The sequence below is a fragment of the Mixophyes fleayi genome, chromosome 5 (genome assembly GCF_038048845.1).
Source record: "Mixophyes fleayi isolate aMixFle1 chromosome 5, aMixFle1.hap1, whole genome shotgun sequence".
Taxonomy (NCBI): Eukaryota; Metazoa; Chordata; class Amphibia; order Anura; family Limnodynastidae; genus Mixophyes; species Mixophyes fleayi.
The window spans coordinates 63,409,773-63,435,585 of record NC_134406.1 but is presented as its reverse complement, the minus strand read 5'-3'; the positions used below and the strand labels follow the sequence as shown (position 1 = coordinate 63,435,585).

Genomic DNA, 25,813 nt, shown 5'->3' with positions numbered 1-25,813 from the left:
GGCTAAGATCCGTGGGTGAAGCTGAACCACTAGTCATGAACACGGGCCAGGGCCTAAGCCGTTCCTTGCCACTCCGTGTCGTAAATGGCATATTGGCAACTTTACGTTTCTCCTCAGATGATTTTAAGTTTCTCTTTTTGCTACTTTTTCTTAACTTGGGCTTTTTGGATTTTACATGCCCGGTACTACGAGATTGGGCATCGGGCTTGGAAGACGACGTTGATGGCATTTCATCGTCTATGTCATGACTAGTGGCAGCAGCTTCAGCATTAGGAGGAAGTGGGTCTTGATCTTTCCCTACTTTATCCTCCAAATTTTTGGTCTCCATTATATGTAGCACAAGATACTGCAGAATGTGTGAACTTGGTAATATTGCAGTACCAATGGACTTATACTGCTGGATTGGTTTTGCAAATTTGGTTATAATTATTATATATTTATTTTTTTTTAAATTTTTTTTTTTTTTTTACTTTTTTTTTATTTTTAAAAAACTTGGGAATAGTGGGGAAATAACTATGCCCTTAGAAGCACAGAGCACAGGACACAGCACCACTGGACTGAACAGGACACGGCACAGGACCCAGCAGCACTACGGAACTCAGCAGGACAGAGCACAGGACACAGCACCACTGGACTGATACTGCAGAATGTGTGAACTTGGTAATATTGCAGTACCAATGGACTTATAATGCTGGATTGGTTTTGCAAATTTGGTTATAATTATTATATATATTTTTTTTTTTTAATTTTTTATTTTTTTTTACTTTTTTTTTATTTTTAAAAAACTTGGGAATAGTGGGGAAATAACTATGCCCTTAGAAGCACAGAGCACAGGACACAGCACCACTGGACTGAACAGGACACGGCACAGGACCCAGCAGCACTACGGAACTCAGCAGGACAGAGCACAGGACACAGCACCACTGGACTGATACTGCAGAATGTGTGAACTTGGTAATATTGCAGTACCAATGGACTTATAATGCTGGATTGGTTTTGCAAATTTGGTTATAATTATTATATATTTTTTTTTTTTTTTAAATTTTTTATTTTTTTTTACTTTTTTTTATTTTTTAAAAACTTGGGAATAATGGGGAAATAACTATGCCCTTAGAAGCACAGAGCACAGGACACAGCACCACTGGACTGAACAGGACACGGCACAGGACCCAGCAGCACTACGGAACTCAGCAGGACAGAGCACAGGACACAGCACCACTGGACTGATACTGCAGAATGTGTAAACTTTGTAATATTGCAGTACCACTGGACTTTTACTGCTGAATGTGTGAACTTGGTAATATTGCAGTACCAATGGGCTTATACTGCAGGATTGGTTGTGCAAATTTTGTGGTAATTAAAAAATATTAAAGTAGTTTTTGGTATTTTTTAAAAAAACTTTTTTTTATTTTTTTAAACACAGGGGAATATTGGGGAAATAACTATGCCCTTAGAAGCACAGAGCACAGGACACAGCACCACTGGACTGAACAGGACACAGCACAGGACCCAGCAGCACCACTGACCTCAGAAGGACAGAGCACAGCACACAGCACCACTGGACTGATACTGCAGAACACAGCACAGCACAGCACAGCACAGCACAGAACTAAACAGCACAGAACTAAACAGCACAGAACTAAACAGCACAGAGGACCACCTAACACACCCTCCCTCTACCCTGATCAATGCCCGAGTGAAGATGGCGGCGACTAGCGGGGAATTTATAGGATCCGAGTATCGCGAGATCCGACAACGGGATTATGAGTCAGAGCCTCAGTTTCACTTTTGAATTTGGCGCCAATACCCGGATCTGTCTCGGATCCGACTCGGATCCGCAACGTTCGGGTGGGCTCGGATTTCATAAATCCGAGTGCGCTCATCCCTACTTAAAACCCACCTCTTCTTCAAAGCCTACCAGCCATCCACCTAACCTGCCCTCCATGCCTGACTCCATCGCCTCTCTTCCCCTACCCCACCACTCGCTTCTCTTGCAACTGATCCCCTCTATCTCCCCATTGTGTCTCCTGTCTGTTTGCCCTCCCGTTAGGATGTAAGCTCTCACGAGCAGGGCCCTCTTTCCTCCTGTCTCTACCAATTCTGCGGCTCCTTCCTCAATGTGTAAGCTATGTTGGGAGCTTTCAAGTCGTGGTATATTTGTTTATTGTTCTGTATGGTTCTACCCTGTACAATACACAGTCTGACTCTGCATGGCACTGCGGATACCTTGTGGCGCCCTATAAATAAAGATTAATAATAATAATAATAATAATAATAATAATAATAATTATGACAGTAGTAAGTTCGCCAATATAGTAGAATTACTTGAAATTAGCTAGTTTTGATAGTATAACATCTTCCTAATTATGAACAGATCTATCTAACCTGTACTACACAGAACCATGTAATATTGTAACTATAAAAATGTATTCCATGTGACATACACATTGTATAGGAAATAAAACACAAATTGTGTCAAAATTTCCATTATTGATCTAAGTATCATTGCACTTTGCATTGGTTATTCTTGATATTTTGGTGTACGATCCCCTTTTATGTATACTTACTTTTGCCTGTGTGGAAAACACATTTTACAAATCTCTTACCTGCATGTTTTCTCTCAGGTCTGTGGCTTCTCTTATATATTGAATAGCATTTTTGAAGACTTCATCAATAGACTTTATAAGTAATGTTCTCATTGATGCATAATCCCTCGATTTCTTGGCTTTCCTAACTGAAAGACCTCGTTTATGGGGCTTTCCTCCACCTCTGCGGTTTGTAATTGCTACATGGACAAATAACGATGCATGAGCCAACACATCTCCAGTTAAAGACTGTAGAGGAACATGTCTGTAGCCAGGCTGTAGACATTCAAATGGAATAGTGTACTGTCCAATAAACTCATCTCCAATATAGTCATCATCAAGCACCACAAACCGCACCATTGTTAGCTCTGGCAGGTTAATCTGAAATTCAAAGCTTTCATCAAATATTGGATTATCTCCATTTTGATGCACTGTTTTTGTCCTCTGTTCAGCACAGTCAGCAGGTATTCCATGGATCTCAACATAGACATAAGGATCCACAACATCTCCCTTGGCTCCAGACCCTTTTGGTTTTGGGAAATTCTGCCCACTGATTATTTTAATGTGAAGTAGCTGGGGAGATACTCCAGGCACAGAATCTTTTGTGTTTGCACTAAAAAAAGAAATCGCCTCCCGCATGATGGCAGGTCGCAGAACATATCCACAGTTCCCATTCTGACGGAACCAGCCAATGTTAAGATCCATCATGAGGCCTGGAGTTTGAAAATTCATTGCAACTATTTGGCAACCACACTTCCAAAAATCTTGTGGATTCATGTTGCTCGAGTCTATTCTCATTGGACTCGGAAAAATCCGAGACAGAAACTTTTTGTTATAGTTAACAAAATCGCCAGGATTTTCATTTGCATATTTGCCAGCTGCCACTTCATTGAAGGAGCAAACTTCCCAATATTTTTGATTCTGGAAAGATGACTGGAAATCAGTGAACTGAACGGATTTACAAATGCTCACAAGGTCTGAAAGCTCTTTGCAAAGCTGAATGCGCTTCACAGGGACACTATTTTGTTGCTCTTCCGTCTTTTCTATCCTTTGAGACATTTCAATGCCTTCATCTTCGTCTGTGACATCGCCTTCAAATCCCGAGCACTCGGGGGGCAGTTTTTTGCCTTTTATTATTATTTTACCTTTTAACGATTCAGGTGATGGAAGATACGATTCTTCTACGTTTGGAGGATTGGTATAAAGTTTGTCTCCTAAGATTTTCTTCATGTGTTGAACCATACCCTTTTGCTGCTTGACAGAACAATGGTTTTCTAAACAGAGAATCAATGGGAACTCCGATGCATGGAAGACATATTTGTTAATGATGTCTATCACACTACGGAAGACAATTTGCGTTGTCATTGTATGGCCAGTATAAATTACAGGCTCATTGTCTGGACCATCCCAAACATCCAATTCAACACTTCTGCACCCCATTTTGAGAGCACGAATATAGCCTGTAATATCTGAAGGACCCCTAAACTGATCTTCTATTAAGTAAGTATTATGGGACGCATTTATATAGTAGTGGGACAAAGGTTGCGTCATATCCTGGCAAACCTTCTTGTGTTCTGGATCAAAAATACTACAGTCTGGAGACATAAGATAATTTGTAAAGCCGTCCAAAGAAAGGCATCCTTTCTCCTGGCCTTTAGATGGTTCATATTTCTTAATAATATCAAGACTAATCTCCTCCGTTAACTGTGCTACACCTTGCTCTGCTTCTAAAAACATCATGAGGTCCTTGGTATCCAAGTACTCTTTATTGCTCGAAAACTGAACCAGCAAAAAGTAAATCTCTGGCCTAGTGCACAGTTCGTGGAAAACTTCAATAAACTCATCTTGTGTCACTTCTGTGTTACTTTTTTCCTTGGATTTCTGTAATTCTTTAAATTTTAACTCAATTTTGCTCTTCTTAAGACCTGGATTTATCTCCTGTATAAATTGCGCTGCTTTGCAAAGAGGTATATGTCCTACGTCCTCCTCATCTACTTCCTTGAACATTTGTGAAAGCCATGACATCCGCATGTTGTCCTGAAAACTTTCTAGCATGTCAAGTGTATGCTTCCCGTATGAAATTAAATAACGTAAACCCGTTACCCAAATATTGGCAATATCGGCAGAGTTTGCAACAAGATCTAAAGACTCATAATTGTCTCCATAAATTATGGAGAAAGCACAGTCTTCTGATATCTGGTCATAAATTCCATTGGTACGAAAAATATCAGTATTTTTTCCAGTTCGGACTTCTTTCACGGACTTAATGTCAATTTTTGCTTTTTCAGCATCTTTCTTCGAAGGCTCCCAACGTAACGACTGCATATCTGCATCTAAGAGGAAGTATCTGTGGTAGATTCTGGAGTTGGATCTGACTTTTTTCAATTCGGATCCTTCGACCATTGCATTGATGCAATCACTTGCGCTGCTTATTTTCTTCTCAGCTGGCATGCTGCTAAATGATACAGTCTTCTTGCGTTCTCGTTTCTGCTTTGTGCCATCCTATAAATGAAAAGGTATGAAAAAATGTAACTAGAATTTCAGCTACAAAAGACATATATATCTCTATATATACACAGTATATACATTCAAGTTTACTTTTACCAGTAACTAATTAGACACATACCATTGGGTATCTGAAATATATGGGGTAATCAAATACCCACACACTGATGATAGTGTTTAGCAAACTACGTATAATGCCTGCAAGACTAAGGGCAAAGGAAGACTGGAGGGTTTAAGCATTGAAGACGATGCAAGCTAGGATTTCTGTGACTTATTGTCACTATAGGCACATCCGACCGCTACGGATTGTATCCCTTTTCTAGTTTGCAAAGCACTAGTGTTCAAAGCTCCAAAATAATAATATTTATTGAAATACAGTATTACATGCATTTTATAAAAGTAAAAGTTGAAATTAACCTTGAAATTTAAAACAAGTACTTTTAAGACCATGAATCAAGGAATATTTACGGAGAAGCGATTGCTTTAAGAAAGGAGATTGTTACTTCTTGACCAGTCACAAAAGGCATCAAGGAGGAATAAAAGCATCTCAAAAGAAAAGGTCATCATTTATTTATATAGCGCCACTAATTCCGCAGCGCTGTACACATCAGTCCCTGCCCCATTGGAGCTTACAGTCTAAATTCCCTAATATAGACACACACCCACACACAGCAGAGAGGGAGAGACTAGGGTCAATTTTGATAGCAGCCAATTAACCTACCAGTATGTTTTTGGAGTGTGGGAGGAAACCGGAGCACCCGGAGGAAACCCACGCAAACACAAGGAGAACATACAAACTCCACACAGATAAGGCCATGGTCGGGAATTGAACTCATGACCCCAGTGCTGTGAGGCAGAAGTGCAAACCACTAGGCCACTGTGCCACTACTATTTGCATAAACAAATGCAAAAATAAACCCAAAATAACAACAACAACAAAAACACAAAAAGAAACAACTTTTATTACAATAAGATTTTTGTGTGTGGACAGAAAATAACTTACATTTTGTAAGGGTTAAGACATCCGATATATTTCAGGGCATATATATATATATATATATATATATATATATATATATATATATATATATATACACACACACACACACACACAATGTTGAAAGCATTAAACAGTTGGGGTAGATGAACGATGCTGCAAATCTCCCGTTACACTACATCCCAAAGGTGCTCTATCAGATTGAGATCTGATGATGGTGGAGTCCATTGGAGCACACGGCTCTGTGAAACCAGCTTGCAATAACTTGTGCTTTGTGACATGGTGCGTTATCCTGCTGGAAGTAGCCATTAGAAGATGGGTATATATATATATATATACACACATACATATACACACACATACATACATACATACATACATACATACACACACACACACACACACACACTATGCAGTGCTAATTATTTTTTATTTTTTCCCATAGACAACAAAATAAAATAAAAACCCTGAGCTTTTTCTTTAACAAGTTAGCCAGTGTGAAACTAGACTTTTAGCAAATGCATAAAATTATAGTGTAGTATCAATTAATTATGTTTTAGCTGAGATGGATTATGTAAATTCGTCCAAAGACATCAAGGAGGCCATAACAGAGTTAATCAACTCTGTCACACTAAAGTATGACAGGTTATATTTTAAGAGACTTTGAAAAAGTACTTGGTGGCGGCAGCTGTCGGTCTAGGTCGGAGCCAGGAGATTTAGCATTAACACACTGTACTATACCAGGCTTCATAAGTTCCTTTTGTGCCAACAAAAAAATAATAAGAGCACAAGGACAGCAGGCACCCACACATAACACTAGCCTACTTGGTTTTAACCCAACACGTAGAAGCAAACATACAGCACTACAAGTACATAACAATGACTAGTCCTTTAACGTTGCCAATTCCTATGGCACAACAGCCCTATTACATTGTTGTGTTGATGAAGCCATAAGCACAGGAAAAACCTTGCTTAGGTTACTTTCGATCCTATAACACAATACAATTGTATCTTACACTAATGAATTCATCCATATTAACCTTGTGCTTTAAATTTACTCTTATATGAACTTCTAATGTATATTTAGGCTTGTTGTATAATGGACATTTGCAGTCTTAGCTGAAGGACAGTCTTATACATAAAAATCACTCTGAAATGCCACCTTGCATTATCCCACACAGGACTTCACTATCGGTGATGTCACTACTAATCAATACCTTAAAGCAGGCCTGTCCAACCTGCGGCCCTCCAGGTGTTGTGAAACTACAAGCCCCAGCATGCTTTGCCAGTAGACAACCAGTTGATAGCTGGAAGGGCATGCTGGGACTTGTAGTTCCACAACATCTGGGAGGGCCGCAGGTTGGACAGGCCTGTCTTAAAATGTATTTTTGGAAGGTATAAAGCCCTAGTTTACCTATCTGATAAAAGTATGCCCACTCTTAGAACTGACTTTACTGACTACCCCAGTGTACCACTGGTGGGGATGTCCCCACTGTTGCAGGGATCTCCTTACCCCAATTGTCCTAGGTTGGCATGGAGGGAACCCAGAACCCTTTATTTGAATAAGAGTTACTAGGGACTACATTGTTTTACCAGGCAAATAGGAAAATAAGAAGTGATGTCATACCCGCAAGGAATATTACCCTCTTGCAATCAGCAGAAAAATACATATGGAAGTGATTAAAGCCACACACTGATCATCACATCAAAGTATTTTAAGTAACTCACAAGCTTTACGAAAACATACTTCGACCTTAAACATTTGTTTAGAATAAAATCTGTCAAAGACAAACACACTGTGATGTCATTTTCAGTGTCAGAAAGGCTAGGAAAATCAGATAAATCAATAAAGTGTGTTTAACTGGAGGACAGACCTCAGCCAAACCCTATTCACACATTCCCTATTCAGAAACTGCAGGTTAGCAGTAAAATGTGTGTCAGATACCTTCAACTTCTTTATAAGGATTCAAATTGGTCCACTGGAAGTAGCAGAAATATCAGTACCTGAGTCACAAAAATAACCCCAGGTACGCTGGACCTAGGGGGTCACCCTCGGACACTGATAACATACACTGAGTACTGGACTGGAAACAGAAGTGCATCATTCCATGCAGGACAAAGGAAGGAGCAGGACCCCCACCAGCAACCAGCATCTAACACACCCGAACACATTTTATTTTAGTATTTTTCCATCATTTTATTTGTTTTATTTCCATCCAATTTTATCTAATTTTATTTAAGTTCACTAATGCACCCCGAGGAGAAAGAAAGCAACAGTACCACAAAGGGGAAGGTCTACAAAACAAATGTATTTAACTGCCCAATTTAGCTACAGTATTCTGCATACGTGACAGGCAGTCTTTAAAAAGTAAATTTTCTGTCAACTGCTACACGTGATGGGGATTTCTGGGAACTCTCAGGATTTGACCAGAGATTCTTATTTTAAAGGTTCATCTGCCTTCCTCAGGATTTATGGCCAAAATCTCAGGATCAACAGTATGTTGATCCAGGTCTTTCAGTCATGGGGCCTGATTCATTAAGGATCTTAAATTAAGAAGTTTCTTATTTAAGTCCCCTGGACAAAACCATGTTACAATGCAAGGGGTGAAAATTAGCTTTCTGTTTTGCACATAAGTTAAATTATGGCTGTTTTTTCATGTAGCACACAAATACTTGATAGCTTATTTGTACACTGAAATGTAAAGTTGATAATTGTGTGCTACATGAAAAAACAGCCAGAATTTAACTTATGTGCAAAAAAGAAAACTAATTTGCACCCCTCGCATTGTAACATGGTTTTGTCCAGGGGACTTAAATAAGAAACTTCTTAATTTAAGATCCTTAATGAATCAGGCCCATCGTCTGCTGTTATGGAGCGCCATTTCAGCTTTTTTTCTGACCAATTGCTTGTAGCTATAAAAAGCTCCAGAGTCCATGACATCAGGGGACCTTGCTGAGTAAAAATAAAATAAGCCAGATACAATAAGCCCCAATCAGCCACGTACTTGAAACATTACACAAGTGAGAGATGCTGCACGGTTCAACGATACTTTTAGAGCTCAATTTGGCACATTCATTAGAAACTAGAGACACCTATAATAAGCCATCACTGATTTACATGGCAATGTCAACAGGAGACATATTAAGAAAACATAGCTTTGTCAAAGTTATTTAATTATGATAGGCAACTGGTCTGCATGTGTGGCTGCCAAAATGTGCTCAACAGAAAAATATTCTGCACAAAGTTATGAAGAAAAAAATATACTGTGCTGTAGAGACATGCACGTAATGTAATGCAGCCTCACTCAAACTGCCAAGGTGTATTTTATATAGCTCTGAATGTGTAAAGGGCACATCATTGCAATTACCAAGGGTGTAACGATGAGGGGGTGTGATGTTGTGTCGCCCCACACTTCGACATTCAGGTTTCCACCCCCCCCCCTGACGCCGCTGCCCTGCTCTCAAACGAGCAGATAGCGGAGGCCTCTTCAGAGCAGCACATGCGCCTGACCTCACATGCTCAGAAGAGGCCTCTCAATAGAGTAGTGTGGGCCTGGAGGCAAGAATGTTATAGCCGGCCCCTACCTAAATTTTGCTTTGGGGCCCGGTAATGCACTGTTCTGCCCCTGGCAATTACCTTATTATTTCCCTTATACAATTTACTAAAATATATGTAGGAGGGTTCGAAGCTATAATGCCCCGCTACCTCGATAGGTGATGGTGCATTTTAACATCCCTTTAATAATCTTGCTCAACAAAACAAATGGCTGTTGAGGGGTTGTGAGCAGGAGCACAAATCAGAAGCCACATTTTCCATGACTGCAGCTTCTGATTGGGTCCCCACCCCACGGCCCCAGTTTTTGTCTCAGCCATGGAGCCCCAGAATAACCAGCTGCATGGGGAGCCCCTCCCCCACCCCACAGGGCTGTGTGAATAGCGCCCTGGCAAGGTGATTTTTCTCCTACCAGGGAGTGCAGCTTTAACAATAATGTCTAAGGGGCACATTTATCAACAGCTGCACAAAATGAAAATAGTTTTCAATCCTTATCTTATAAATAAGGATTGAACGGTTTCTAATATTTACTAAAAAATCTCCACAGGAGCAGCAGTCACGAAGAACTGCTGCTCCTGTGAAGTTAAAAACTTACCTTTTCACTGTCTCTTCGTCCCCGAAGCTGCTCTGCGATCCACAGAAGTCTTGTGCGCATGCTCCGTCTGAAAACTTCTCTGCACTTCACTGTTGCAGAGCGGAGTGTGACAGGGAGGGATCATGCGATCCCTCCACACATGCGCTGTAAAGCTCTGCTCTTCAGAGCAGAGCTGAACAGTGCTGAAAAATAGCAGAAACGGTAATGTACGTCAGCCTGAGCTGGCATACATTACCGTATGTGTAAAACCATTTCTATTCATTGTTAAATTGCGGTACATAGCAGTCCCCATAGACATCTATGGGGACTGCTATGTATTCCGAAAAAAAGTGCAGCAGATATCGCAATGCACTGTTGATAGATGAGGCAAATACTTTAATTCGCATCTATTCCCCACAAACTGCTGTTTTCAGAGAATAGACGCCAATTTAAGGTTTAATAAATTGGCCCCAAAGTCTCAAGTTTTGTCACACTAAAGGAACTTTGATATAAACAATGAAACTCACCTTTTTTTTATAGTCCCTTATTTTACACCTTCTCAGACTTTATAATTTTCATGATCACCTCAAACCTTAATGCATTTTGATAAGCCCATTGTTCTGATTTTACACTATCTATACCTGCATTTTATATCACAAATGTTACCCTGACATAATATCTAGTTAGGGCCATCTTAACATTATGGGCCCCCGGGCAAAGCAGTGCACCGGGGCCCCTAGATATAGATATAGATATATAGATGTATACAGATATAGATATATAGAGATAGAGATAGATAGATGTACTTGCTCAGTGACCCTTGTAGGTTTTTTTTGCAGGTTTTTTTTCTTTTGCAGGATTATTTATTCTCATTAAGAGCCGTGCCTATGGGGCCCACTTGCCCGTGGGGCCCCCGGGCAGCTGCCCATCGTGCCCAATGGAAAAGATGGCCCTGTATCTAGTGAGTGCTGTCATAGTGCAATATCTTCGTTTTAATATGCTTATCACAGCAAGTGTTCAGTGCAATAGTAATAATGTATGTTAGCAATGCAAAAGATAGAATATACTACAACAGAGTACACAGAACTGGCAACGCTCAGATAAGGAGGTGGTCTGTTTTTTCCAAACTTCAGCATTTTATTTTACTGTACAGATGTGTTTTTATTTTCTCATGGAAAGTCCACCATGTGTTGACATTTGCTAGAGCAAACTGAACAAACAAAACAAAATAATACAATATGGTAAATAGCAAGTTTCCTTGTGTGTTTCTACTTGGAATGTGGGGATTTATTAGGCTTTTCCCATATAATGCACTAATTTTTGTAAAATGGGGGATGTGACTATCTGTAAAGTTTATTAGTAGCTGTTTTATATGGCATCTGGTATTATAGCTTCGGTGGTCTATCAAAGCAAAACAATGAAATCAAAATACATTTTGAAGATTTAGAAGACCTTGGACTAAAGTCTTTATGATTTCTCATTCATTTGGACACTGAACCTAGAACGTAGCTGTTTAATGTATTTATATATACATATATATATATATACATACACACATATATATATATATATATACACACATGCTCCCCAAAAGTCAAGAATTTCTGTGCCCAAAATGGCAAGTGTTCAATGATTTAGGTAAAATTAAGCATGGCGGTTGGCACAATCAATTTGTATCCCATTTTTTTCTAGAGAGGCATAGTTATACAATGCTCCAATGCAGTTAAAAAACACATTTCATGTACTCATCAGACCAGTATATTAGTTCTTAATAAATAGACACAAAATATTACCTAAAGAGCCCTCTTATTACAAGCACTGCAAAGAGAAACACATAACAGTGCCTGGTCAATATGACTAATAAATCAGACCCTAGATCTTAGGTTTTCTAAGGAACGTAAATGCCGACACGTGCCGTAATTTTTGCTTGAAATTTCTCTGAGCATGTCCAGAAATGGACAATACGCCAGTGAACACAAGTGCATGCAATATATCTTCGAATGCAAATAACACTTCCAACAGCCTGCGATTTCAAGGGTAGAAAGGGGGAGGGGCATATGGACATAGGCACTGTCCAGTCAGGGTGTGTCAAGGTTGAGCGCAGCACATCCATCCAATTCAAGCTCTGGGCATCTCTGAGGTACATGATGTTTAGGTGTATCACTTGCAGCAGCTACAGGGCAGGTATAAGTGTGCAATGGTAGGGATGATGGTCACATATTAATGCCAGAACATGTGTTTCCAATAAAGAGCAACAGTGAAAATGTATTTTGTGTACAGTAGGCATTAAAGAACCTCCTGATATATGTATTTCATGTTCAAAACAAATTTGAATGTATTTTTATGATTGATTATATTACTAACAGGTGTTTATGTATTTAATATTTTGTGCGTTCACATATGCATGGAGCGTATCCTGCAGCGTGTGGTGTGTGTCTGCATACGACACGTACCTTATAGGCAGATTGTACTTACACCTGTATTCAACTAGAAACCTTTCTTGAGATCCGCTTGTACTTGACTATGGGTTCACTTGCATGCAGTTTCCATTCAATTTAAAAAACAAAACACGGAAATTGTATTCACTCTGCATTCATTAATGAATCAGGCCCATACTGTTTTATATAAAATAAGTTTGTTCATCATGGATAATTAAATTTAAGTAATCAGAAAATGCCACAACCATTAAACAGTTTTTGTTTATTTTAGAACTCAGAAAAAAAAAAAAATGAACAAAAATTAAAAATTAAAGATCACACTTCTTATATTCCCAACATTTTTTGCTTAAGCATTATGGTACATCCCTCTGTTTTATGCTTAAAATTAAGTGCCTGATTTAGAGTTGCACATAGGTGCATTCGTGCTATGTAAAAATGCATCTCGGTGCAAGACTGACACACTGATCAGTTCTAATTTAGATTTACAATATCTTGTGCTTGTGGCATCTTGAGCTGTGAGAGGTAGATCACTTGCATTCAGTTCAGTACAGCAAGGGCATGAAGGCACACATTAAGCCCGAGCCTTTGAAATAAGTCTTACTTTGAGCATACCTCAAAAGGTAGGTGGGACACTCCCGATGTGAGGGCTCTGACCTGCCATTCTGATCTGGGCAGCTTTGTCCCGATTAGTGGGAAAGTTGGGGTAGATTGTGTCCACTGCTGCTCTGCATGGCAAAGCAGCGGTGAATGGATTTCATGAGCCCTGGTGCACACGGCAATGAAAGGGTTTGGAATCGGATGGGAGGGGTGGACAGAAAGGGGCAGCCTAGTGCTTCAAGAGCGCTAGGCATGCCCTTAGGGGTGTGGTTACGCCTCACATCGCTGTAGCAGGAACAAAATGTTAGGAAGTATGTTTTGAGTTACACGGATCTTGAAGTATGTTTGCACCTACATAAACCAGGTCGTTTTGGAGTTTGATGTTGACTGTCACATCTTTGTGTATGTATATGCAAGATTTAAAGGCTGCACGTATCTTAATACAGATGTGGAAACACAAGTGTGCAAGCATATCTTACACTCTAAATCAGGCCTTAAGCGCATACTGTACATTTACAATGGTTTAAAAAGGCTTGTCATGTTTCAAATTGAAAATATACTCTGCAATAGCTATTCCAGTATTTACAATAACATTCTTTTTAAAAGCCAGATGGCAACATTCTCAGATTCTGGTGTGGTATAACTTACTAAAATGTGTTTGCTTATCTTATGCAAAAAATAAGAAACTAACTTTCTTACGATGTCCAAGCATTTCAGGAAAATCAGAATTACTCTCAAGTCCACTTTATTATCAAATCCCCCACATACACTTTGTACAGCAGTACTATAGATGTGCAGACAGATTGCTGGAGAGGTATAATAGCAGCCTGGCATCTGGACTGCATTTGGCCAGTAATTCTCTGATTAACCCTTTTGATGCACGGAAGTCTAACATACTGGTTCGTTGTTTGGTATTCGTTTTCAACTTTCTATAAATTCACTAAAAGTATTAAACTTGGAAAATAAATTAAATATTACAATATCTTCATATCCTTCCCCAAAAATGAATTAATTACTGTAAAATGAATGGGAAATTACATAAATGAGGTGCATGGTTGGTTATAACAGGCATATTCATTACCCACCACATTTTAACCACGATTTATTTCAACCCTTATCGCAAAGATAAGGATTGAAATATTGTGATATTTATTAAAATTCTTCACTAGGAACAGCAGTCATGAAAAGCTGCTGTTCCTGTCTACTATCTCCTCTATGGTCACTAGCCACCTTTGCGATAGTGAGGGGAGAGCAGGTAATTTGCACGAGGGATCCGCAGATCCCTCTACCGCAATGCTCTCCCCATAGGCCTCAATGTCTAACGCCATCTTCTGAAAACCAAAGATTTCAACTTGTTAAATTGTCCAAAGAAGCAGTCCCCATAGACATCTATGAGGATGGTTTTGGAGTTCGAAGAGAAACGCAAAGCAGCAGATATTGTAGCGATGTCCTCTTAATAAATGTGAACATTACTTAAATGTGTGTCTGTCCCCTGAAATGTTCATGAAGAAAAAACGAATCATAAATAGGCCCCTGAGACAGGTTAAAAAATACCTTTCAGAATGGCTATAGTTACAACTACTGAGCGCTCTGTTGTCAGCTTTATGAAAGGCTAAAAAGATTTAAATATTACCCTTAAAATTGCACTCCTGGTTAGCCATGGCAGCTATTATCGTTCACCATTTTAAAATGGTCCCCGAGATAGGGGTCAGTAAGAGAACTAATAAGAAGCTCCGTGCTTGCGGTTCTGTATTCGTCTGTGCAGCCGCTCCCTCCCTTCACAGCTTTGCATGGCCCGGCTTGCGATGCAGCGGTTGCGGGTCGAACAACAGAACCCTAAGAAAACCTACTATATAAAGCAGCTACTAGGGCACTGGTGAGGGGTGGGTAAGCATGGCTTTTTCACCCTGCAGTCGTTAAACTGGCATTTATCATTTGTCTGTCTTGTTGAACTAAAATTTCCATGATCATCACCCAGCTTTGGCCATTAAAGTGGCCAATCTCCACTCAAGCAGATTTTCTCCTCTTGTTTCAACTGTGCCCTCTTCCACTTAAAATGTAAGCTCGCTAATGAGCAGAGTTCTTCATACCCTTACAAAAATCTACGATATTATTAATTATTATTATTATGTGCTACAGACAGTGGTATTTTAAAATACTTTATTTTTTTATTAAACTTTCCAAACATATGCAATTTTTTACTACACAATTATTTTGCAAACTTCCTTTTTTTTTATTGCGAGTCAAAATGCTCTTTTCTGGTGAAGAAGGGGTAAACAGGTACAGTGATGAATAGGCCAGGAAACACATGTGAAAGGTTATTCCCTTCACTGATTTTATAGTCCCATCCTGGCAATATACAGAACTAAACAAAATGAACGAATTACAGTTTGATTCAGTAATTTAGTACCAGTTTATTGGATTTAATTCCTGATAGATTAAACAAAGCTCAAAAGATTTGGCAGAATATGTCCTTTTAAGAAGTAGGGGATGCACAGTAAGGAAATGTCCAATATCTAAGGAGATAAATCTGCAATGGAAGCAGAACAAGCAATTTGTTCCAGACGGAAGAGGAAAAAATACACTAAGAGATCACAAAGGTAATTTAGAGAAAGGCTACTGCTCCGAAGAGGACCTCAGAATTCTTTATTATATACACCTAGGGGAAACCTTTATTTTTATGAGCTGCGATCTTTAACTCCAGCAATAGTGGGTAAGGATTTGTTTTAAAACAGATTTAATACACAATCCTAGAAAGCGGCTCTGTGCTGCAAGATGGCTTGGAAGGCGAAACGTACAAGATAATGTATGAATATATGCAACTAGAGACAACTTTTAACAGATGTTATTTCATAGGATTATGACTATTATCATTATCATATGTTAACTGGCAATTTCAAAGACATAACACCAGCAATCTGTCAAGCATGGCATATCGCAAGCTAATACATCACACAACAGCTGAAAGGGCCGCAGACACTGCCTACAACTGGATTCAAGCTCTCTTAGAACGGTAGAACAAAGCAATATGTTTTTTCGTGATCGGGGACACCCGCTTTCCAGTCCATCAACATATTGAAGAAATCTGGAAACATGCAGGAGATCATGACCAAGCATAAAAATACAAACATTTTATAGCATAACTTGCAAATGTTACAAGATGCCTTTTTATATTGCATTCACTTGTATTTTAGATTTTAATGTTAGTAGCCAATGATGCAATAAAATATTGAGTATATCAAATATATGTACACAGTCCAGTTTTCTGGGATTAACGTTCCAGTATCAAAGTACAGTATCACTCGCAGAAACTAGAACGTTTGATTTTATTTCGTCAAAGTGTAATAGTTGAATCTTTCATCAACACTATTCTTTTTAATAGGCTTTTAAAAGCACCATTGAACCGCAAAATTAAAATGTTCAAATATGAACCATGAAGTTTAATACACACTGGTCAGTATTAAGCTAACTCTCCATTACAGTTGTGTTAAAAAATAAAAAGTATTGGCCCCCACTCCATTACAGACAGTAGAAAACCCTCACGCATATTTAGGACAGTGTCTAGTGGGACTTCATACAGATCAACAAGCTGCAGAGATTTGAGATATGGTGACATCACTAGCCATATCCTATGTATGAATACACCAATACACAGGGCGCATTCTGCACTACAAGACTGAAAAGCGGTCACTCAAACAATAGCCTAAAATGGAAATGGCAACCTGCTGCAGAGAAACGAGAGATAAAGTAAGTTCACATGCACACACACAAAGTATATTAAAGGCAAATACTGCATTTACTTACTCTTTGGGGGCAATTTAATTGGCATTACCGTTATTACAGTAATAGTGCGTGTAAATACCGTTTTTACGGTAGTTTTAACGCTGGCTTTTTGTCCGCAGCACCCTGCGAGCAGAAAGCCAGGTTAATATTACCTTAATAACGGTAATACGTTTAACGCAGCGGTACTTCTGGGGGAATTGAATTCCCCACTTTAAGACAACTCGGTTTGGGGTTCACTAAAGTCTCCTGAATTTTGTTCTTACCAAAACGGATTATACAGCTTCTAATTGCATATTATAGAAGCCAAACTTTTGGTTTGTTTATCAAGACAACCATTGTGCATGCAATATCAACCGTCTTCCATACACCTACACTTACCCTTAATCCCAGACACCAGCCTTTGTCAGGGGACGGCTGGCAAATTTTAGCCCAGGGGGCAAGACTCGGGTCAGCAGCCTATTAGGAACATTTAAAAGGAAAAAAAAATGCAGGTGGCCCAGTGACCCAGCCCAAGGTAGCCCACTATGAGACCAGCCCCGGGGGCAGATGCCCCCCTGACCCACAGCCTGGCCCTTATCCTAAACTTATATCAAGTGCCAATATCATCACTGGCAGAAGTCCATGCTCACTCATTCCTCTTCTTCTTTCCCCTAAGTGAAACTAGTTGTAATAGTGGAAAATAGATAAATGTACAAGACCAAAACACAACCTTCTACAGATATTGAATTAACTTTCTAGAAATTACACCAAATATTACATTTAATTACAATACCGCCAAAAGAAAACAGATTTCGTTTTCCTCTTGAATAATAATTCCTCGACTGCTCTTCTGACTTTTTAGATTTATTTAAAGATAGAATTATTCCTTAAAAATGTTTTAATCTAAATCAATGAATATGTGGCATTAGAATACATCTTGACTCAATCTTACAAAAATACATCTAAATTGAATACAGTATACGTGTAAAAGATTAACTGTTTTGCATACGAACATGCAGCTGGTAACCAGCGGTGAAACCATTGGGCATGTGCCAAATTCTGAATTTGGTCTTCTGGCTGAATCAAGCCATTTTACAAATGATTTGGATACAGCTAAATCCTTTTCAACAAAATGTTTCCTCCAGTATGTGAGGAATCCACCAAGGATAAAATTGTAAAGCGCTACGGAATTTGCTGGTGCTATATAAATAAATATAGATGAATATGAAACACATACTGGTGATAGAGGAGGGGACTGCTACACTTACCCTCACCTCTGCGGTCACAGAAACAATGTTGCAGTCATCATAGTCCTGAATGACCTCAATAGCAGCACTTCCTCTCCATGCCTTCACATAACCCCTGGGGTCATTCTGAAGTATTGTTATTAAATATGTGGTTTGTAATGGGGAATCTTTCTCTGCAATATAAAGGGGTTTTCTCTGTGATTTACAATATGGAGGCTCTTTCCTCTGTGATTTTCAATGCTGAGGGTACGGGGATATTCCTTCCATGCAATATGTGGCTTTGCATGGTGGGCCGTATTTCTCTGCAATATGTGGTTTACAATGGTGGGCGACATTTCCCTGCAATATGTGGCTTGCAATGGTGGGCCGTATTTCTCTGCAATATGTGGTTTACAAAATGGGTGGGCGGTATTTCTCTGCAATACATGACAGGTAATTATATTTATTCCTCTGACATATTTCTGATGAGGTTGGCCTAATTTTTATGCAAGAGAATGTGAGATGTTTGCCCTACACGTTTTTGGCGATATCGATTCCTCTCAGTATCACACCTGCCACCATCTGATATAAAACTAAAAACACATATTTATATGTTTGTAAAACTATGTATTGTGAATATTTGCTATAAAAACCCCCAAAGAATGACAAAATACTGTATGTATTTACTTCTCCAGCAGAATTCTTATAAATAAATAAAATAATTATAGCCCACGTCCTAAACTCCAATTCGGTTTCAGAAATTCCATTCCGGATAAAAATAGATATGATTATGTTTTGCAGGAATTCTTTGACATAGTAACAACATACATTATCACAAAATCATCTCCAGGTTTTTGCTACTTGTTACATATTACCCACATACTATTTCTGGGTCCAGACACCTTGGTAAACGCTTTAAAACATGCTCTATTATTTATTTATTTTTTGTGACTCCATTCTTACCAATGTATGAAGTATTTAATAAAGAATAATATTTTTTAAAGTGGATTTTACATTCCTTTTAAACCATAAAAATATTCAATTCACTGAGACATCCTACTAACTATAAATGAAACACAATAATTTAAAAATCACAATTTGTAAATTAACATTTTGTTTAAATCATAATAATGCTCACTTCGCACAGGTGATATGTCAAACCCACAACTATATTACCTATGTGTAACAAAAGTATAACTGGCTATCTTCTCTTGCAGATGGCAATAAAGCATGGATTAGGAGGTGCTGTGATAAAAATTAAAATTTGTAAAAGGGTTATTTAAAAACAGACACATGGATACTGGCTCTCTTTATCAAATGAGCCAAAGTGCAAGTGCTGTTTTTGACAATAGCCAGACAAAAGTGGCTCAAACTGTATTGAGATCACCAATGGAAATAATTGCGAGCACTTTTTCGGAAACATATTTAGCAGCAGATAGTTTATATGTGGCACAAGACCAAAATTCAGTTGACATAGATAAAATATAAGCTCTGTTTTTTTCATAGCGTTCCTTGGATTGTATAATTCTTTCTAACTTGTGTCAGTAGCAAAGAATAAAATACAATAGATTTTAATTCAGGAAAAAAAGGTTTCTAGATGTTTAATTTGCAAAGAATACAACACACAGCTGAAGACACCTGCAATACTGCTGCATCGTCACAGACAGAAGAATGTACTGTATAATGGAGAAGTCCACCGCTTCAGCAACAGCAGATTATTTGCCATCATCATCAGTTACAAAATCTCTTTTGTGTTACTTTGGCAAAGCCCATTACCTAGGAAAATGTTAAAATTAGAGGGCTTCAGGGAAGTACTCTCTAATTCCACCCAGTGAAGAGATAAACCAGCACAACATCTTGTCCTTTGCCTATGTAACTGAAAATTAAACTCTGCTAATGTGTTTCCTGTGGTTTGATGTTGAAATCGAAACACTTAACATGGCAAACTGTAGTTTACATTAAGAAAGTATCTGCATTTTGCAACACGATGAGTGATCACTTTAGGAAAAAGAAAACTATCTGTAGTTTAAAACTCTTTTGCCATACTATGTTTTAAAGATCAAGAATACAGTTTGAAAAAAAAGTGTTGTATAAACAAGCCAACATTATTACTTCTAAAGACAAACAATAAGTTGTAAAAGTAGTCAATATTTTTGTTTATGGACCACTCACTACAGGAAACACTTAGTTGTGGTATTCTGTGTTGGAGCCAATGTGCTACAACTCTCCAGAGAGGTCATGTAACCACTACAGTCAATTGAGAGACAGTCAAATGACGTAATATCATGTAGTCAAAACTCGTGCTGTATGTATATATGTAGGTGTATAAAATATTATCTATCACAAATAGAGCCAGAGGGAGCTCATAGTGTAGTATTACTAAACACCAAGAATTAAATTTAAGTCTACCTTGAATATTTGTGGTGCTGTCTGGTCTGGACCCGCTGCAGTTTTATGATGTTTGAGATAAGCTATATTTTCAATTTTAATCCTGTAAGTGTTATTAACCGATGTTGTGAATAAACATTTTGGAAACAATTCAACACGTGTGGCCACTTGTGGCTTTTTTTCTGTTTTATATTTGCCCATTGGATATGACACTATTTGGATAATAACTTATGAGGATTACAGATAAGCCTTATTTCCTAACTGTATGCAGTTTATATTGGAAAACATTTAATTCTTAGTGTTTAGTAGTACTACACACTATGAGCGTCCTCTGGCTCTATTTGTGTTTTAATTTGTAGATTGCTCCCTTGCTGGCCGGGGTATTTAGAGGCAGAGTAGGTGCTATCAAATATTGAGAGGGATATCATTGTGTGTGTGTGTGTGTGTGTGTGTGTGTGTGTGTGTGTATGTATGTATGTGTATATATATATATATATATATATATATATATATATATATATATATATATATATATATATATATATATATATATATATATATATATACACATATATATACATATATATACATATATATACACACACATATATATATATATACACATATATACATATATATACATATATACACATACACACACACACACACACATATACATACACACACACATACACACACACACAATGATGAAAGCATTAAACAGTTGGGGTAGATGAACGATGCTGCAAATCTCCCGTTACACTACATCCCAAAGGTGCACTATCAGATTGAGATCTGATGATGGTGGAGTCCATTGGAGCAGACGGCTCTGTGAAACCAGCTTGCAATAACTTGTGCTTTGTGACATGGTGCGTTATCCTGCTGGAAGTAGCCATTAGAAGATGGGTAGACTGTGGCCATGAAGGGATGCACATGGTCAGCAACAATATACAGGTTGGCTGTGGCATTTAAATGATGTTCAATTGGTATTAATGGGCCTAATGTTTGCCAATAAAACATTCCCCACCATTACACCCCCATCACCAGCCTGCACTATTGACACAAGGCAGGATGGATCATTATTGTTTAAATTCAGACACTTCCATCTGCATGTTACAGCATAAATAGAGATTCTTCAGACCTGGCAACACTTTTACAATCTATAAACGTAGAGTTTGGTCCAATCTGTGCACACTGTAGCCTCAGTGTCTTAGCGGACAGGAGTGGAGCCCGGGATGGTCTTCTGCTGCTGTAGCCCGTCCACATCATGTTCCACTTGCGTTAAAACAGTGGTATGCGAAGAGCGTCTCTGAATGCACTGCATGTTTTTTTGAGTTAATTTCGCCTTCATATCAGCTTGAATCATTCTTGTCATTAACATGGGGCTTTCTCCCACACAACTGCCACTCACTGGATGTTTTTTGTTTTGTGCACTATTCTCTGTGAACTCTAGAGACTGCTGGGCAAAAATCCCAGGAGTTTGAGAGATACTCAAATCACCCTTTCTTACGCCAACAATCATTCCACGGTCAAATTCACTTAGATAGCATTTCTTCCCCATTGTGGTGCTTGGTCTGAACAACAAGTGAAGCTCTTGACCATTTGTGCATGGTTTTATGCCACATGACTAATGCAAATATCTAGTCAACCAAAGTGCACATGTACCTAATAAATAAATAAATATATCTTGCATGTGCAATACACAACTTCATTTTTGTTATTACCTAACTAAATCTCACAGTCAAACAGATGATACTTTGCAATACACTTAACGTTAATGGACAAAAGCTGCAAAATCCTGTGGGTGGCATTTAACTCTGTGTATTTTTTCACCAGGTCTCAAATAGTTGTTCAATCAAGCAAACATGTGTAGAACATACGAACTCCACACATACAGTGCTCTGGTCAAAAGTGAACCATGGCTGCAGTGCTCTGAGGCAATGATCAGGGCCGTCTCTCCCATTGGGCACAATGGGCAGGTGCCCGGGGGCCCGCAAAAAAAAAATCCTGCAAAAAAAAAAAAAAAAGAAGAAAATACTTACCTTGCGGACGCTGGCGTTCCGGCGCTCGCAGTGCATTTCGGCCGTGACTTCATCACGCCCGCCCGACATCCATTGGGGAGCGCAGCACGGAGGAGTAGACCAGGGAGGGAGCCGGATCGCCAGCTTAACGCAAGGTAAGTATTTTCTTCTTTTTTTTTTTGCAGCGAGAAAACAATTTAAATCAGCAGGCAGCAGCAGTGACTTGGAAGAAAAGTGAAGAGGATCGCATCAGAGAATAGGGTAAGTTAAGATTTTTTATTTTTTTTCAATTATTTCAAGGGACGCTGACGGCTGACCAGTGCATAAAAAAAGTTTGACACACACATTATATATATATATATATATATATATATATATATATATATATATATATGGGCCCCGGTGCACTGCTTTGCCCGGGGGCCCATAATGTTGTTAAGAGGGCCCTGGCAGCGATGCTTGAGACATACAGTGGATTATAAGATCTATATCTATATATCAATATATGTGCACAAGCAGTTATTTATACATTCAGAAAAATCTATGTATAAAAAAGCATCTGGAGTCTTTATAATAGTGAGTTTCACAGCAGATTTTCTGTAAATCTATATACACTACAGTGTATAGGGTACTATTGTAGTAACATATTCAATTATTCTGTACACATAACAGCTTAGTTATAACTAGGATCTCTACAACTTATCTAGTATTATAAACAAAAATGTATGAAGAAAAAGGAGAAGGTGCATTTATTTTGAGTCATGGGAACATTTGTTTACAAACAGATGTCACCCAGAAAAATACAAATGTTTCCAAGTTCTGTATAATAAATAGGATGTTTTAGTTAGCAGTTTTATAAATACAGTTAAAATACAGAGTACATACAGATTATTAAGAACTGAAATTGTGCCACTAAATCTATCTGGGAGATATAGACTCAGTATCCAGGAAAGGACATAATACAAACACAAAAATCACCAACTCTTTCCCACAAACTTTCCATTTTGGCACATACAGTTCCCAAAGAGCTTTTATGTTATTCTGCAATATTACAGTGTAGGCGTTTTGTGTGCAGCATCCAAAAATCAAACTACACTGCCTGTATATATGATAATACAGATTATTATTTTTCGCGTACAGTCCCTGTGCTTGATAACGTTTTATTTTATTTTGCGCTGTCTAGCACATGGAAGTAATGGACAGACACCAGAGATCTGGGCTTTTCACACACAACATCTAAAAAACAGCCATTAGCTTGATGCAATGCCAACCGTAGCAATAATGTTTACTTCCTAATACTCCAGATAATGCAATGTGTGAATTTATATACAGAGTCTGCTACAATAGAACTAGTACAAATATTCTTGATATAATTAGATAGTTGAAAACCAGGTACACCAACACTGGACCCATTGTTGCCACCTTTATTCCCCTTATCATGAGCATTTTGATAGAGCCTGCACTCTATAACTGCACTAAATAGCTTTGTTCTCTGGGTGTTTAAAACCCAATTGACATATAGAAATTAAAGCATCAAGGAAGACATTCAGAAGACTGCATTCCCAATTACCATGCAGTTCCCATAACAACAATGGGAACTGCTGAGTGTCAACTATGAATACATAGGTAGTGCATCCATTGAAAAGTAGATAACCTCACATAAAATTACACCTTTTGTCTAGGAGTAATATATATGTATTGTTTCTCAACGTTGGAGCTAGTCTTTGAAACTTTCCACGCATTCTCAGTTATCATGATGACTGCTGAGTTTCAGAATCTTTGGTGGTGACTTGTTGCAATGTCAAGTCAACTAAATCAACCAATTTGGACAGACTGCAGTATGTGTGGGTAGCTTAACTTGCAAGTATCACTTGTGTACTCAGGACCCTGAATCCTGTGGCAAGAATCAAACTCATACACCGAAATACCCGTTAGACAGGTTACAGGTGTTTCAGATAAATGTCTAAGTGCAGGTCTGAGCGTGGCAATGACATAGCCTTAGGAAGTGGACCGGTTTTAATGGTTCCCGGCCAATGAAGACAACCTTCGTGACCAGGATTTGTCCATGCCTGAAGTAAAGACATTTCCTTGCCAATGAAGACATATAAAACAGTGCAAACAGCAGGAAAAATAAATAATTTGAAGTGAATTATTTGTCAGCATAGAACATTGTTTAATACTTTAAATACAAAAACTCAACTAAAAGTTATCATCTATTTAAATGTGTTTTGGTGTATAGGACTGAGATATAAATAGGTACAGGGTCCTTATGAAATGTAATAGGCAGTTTATAGAAACAAGTATTAAGACTTTCTGTCTATTGATATAGAAGATCAAAGTGGATTATTTCTTATATTTTGTATGTATAACACAAGTACATGCAATACAATATTTATCTTGCAACATTGCCGAGTACAATAAACTTGATTGTACAGTGCTGCTGACCATATTGACTATACAAATACAAACATTATAATTGTTAAACATAATAAAAACAATACTGTAGTGTAGCTTAATTCATTAATAAAAGGATCATACATCTTGTGGCCTTTAGATGTCTATCATTAAGACGCATCAAAAATAAAAGAGCAACAATAGCTAAAACAAGCTCTTAGCATGACAAATAACCAATTTGTCAATGCTTAACATTGATTTATCAAGTGTATTCACCATTTCTCCCAGGATGCTTCACACCAGAGAAATAAGATTCTCTCTGCAGCAAGGTGCTCAATTACATTTATACCACAATAATTCCAAATGTGGTGTTCTGTTACTTTATTAAACAGTAGCAAAGTTTAATTAGTGAATTAAAATGAAATAAACTCTACACATTAGAAGCTGAGGGAAGGTTGCACCCAGGAGTGAGTATAATTCAGAAAGTGCCTCTGGAGCAGATTCCAAGTATTTACACAAAGGATACACAGTTTTACTTGTCTCCAGGGCACAGAAAGGCACACATTAGTTTACACTTACATATTGCACTTAGCACTTTGTAAACAACAAACCATCTTAAATGTGTTAGGTTTACTTTAAAAATAATATAAAAAAAAGTAGTCGTCAAGCAGATCAATGATCATTTAACCTCTATACAGACACTGCTGAAAAGGATGCAAGGTGTCCATGTGTGCAATCAATCCCATAATGGGCTTCACTAGCAATCTATCACA

General features: G+C 38.3%; 1 protein-coding gene and 1 long non-coding RNA gene across 2 annotated transcripts in view; one reads left to right on the top strand and one right to left on the bottom strand.

Annotated features, from left to right (window-relative positions):
• PLCL2 (phospholipase C like 2) overlaps positions 1-25,813 on the bottom strand; it is a 201,554-nt gene that overhangs the window by 94,734 nt on the left and 81,007 nt on the right. Inside the window, exon 3 of the mRNA XM_075212311.1 lies at positions 2,607-5,087. Coding sequence (XP_075068412.1) covers positions 2,607-5,087 — 2,481 coding nt within the window. The remainder of the gene's footprint in view (positions 1-2,606; positions 5,088-25,813) is intronic.
• Positions 10,989-25,813, top strand: part of LOC142158401 (uncharacterized) — a 604,325-nt gene continuing 589,500 nt past the window's right edge. The window contains exon 1 of the long non-coding RNA XR_012692770.1: positions 10,989-11,168. This is a non-coding gene — a long non-coding RNA (uncharacterized LOC142158401). The remainder of the gene's footprint in view (positions 11,169-25,813) is intronic.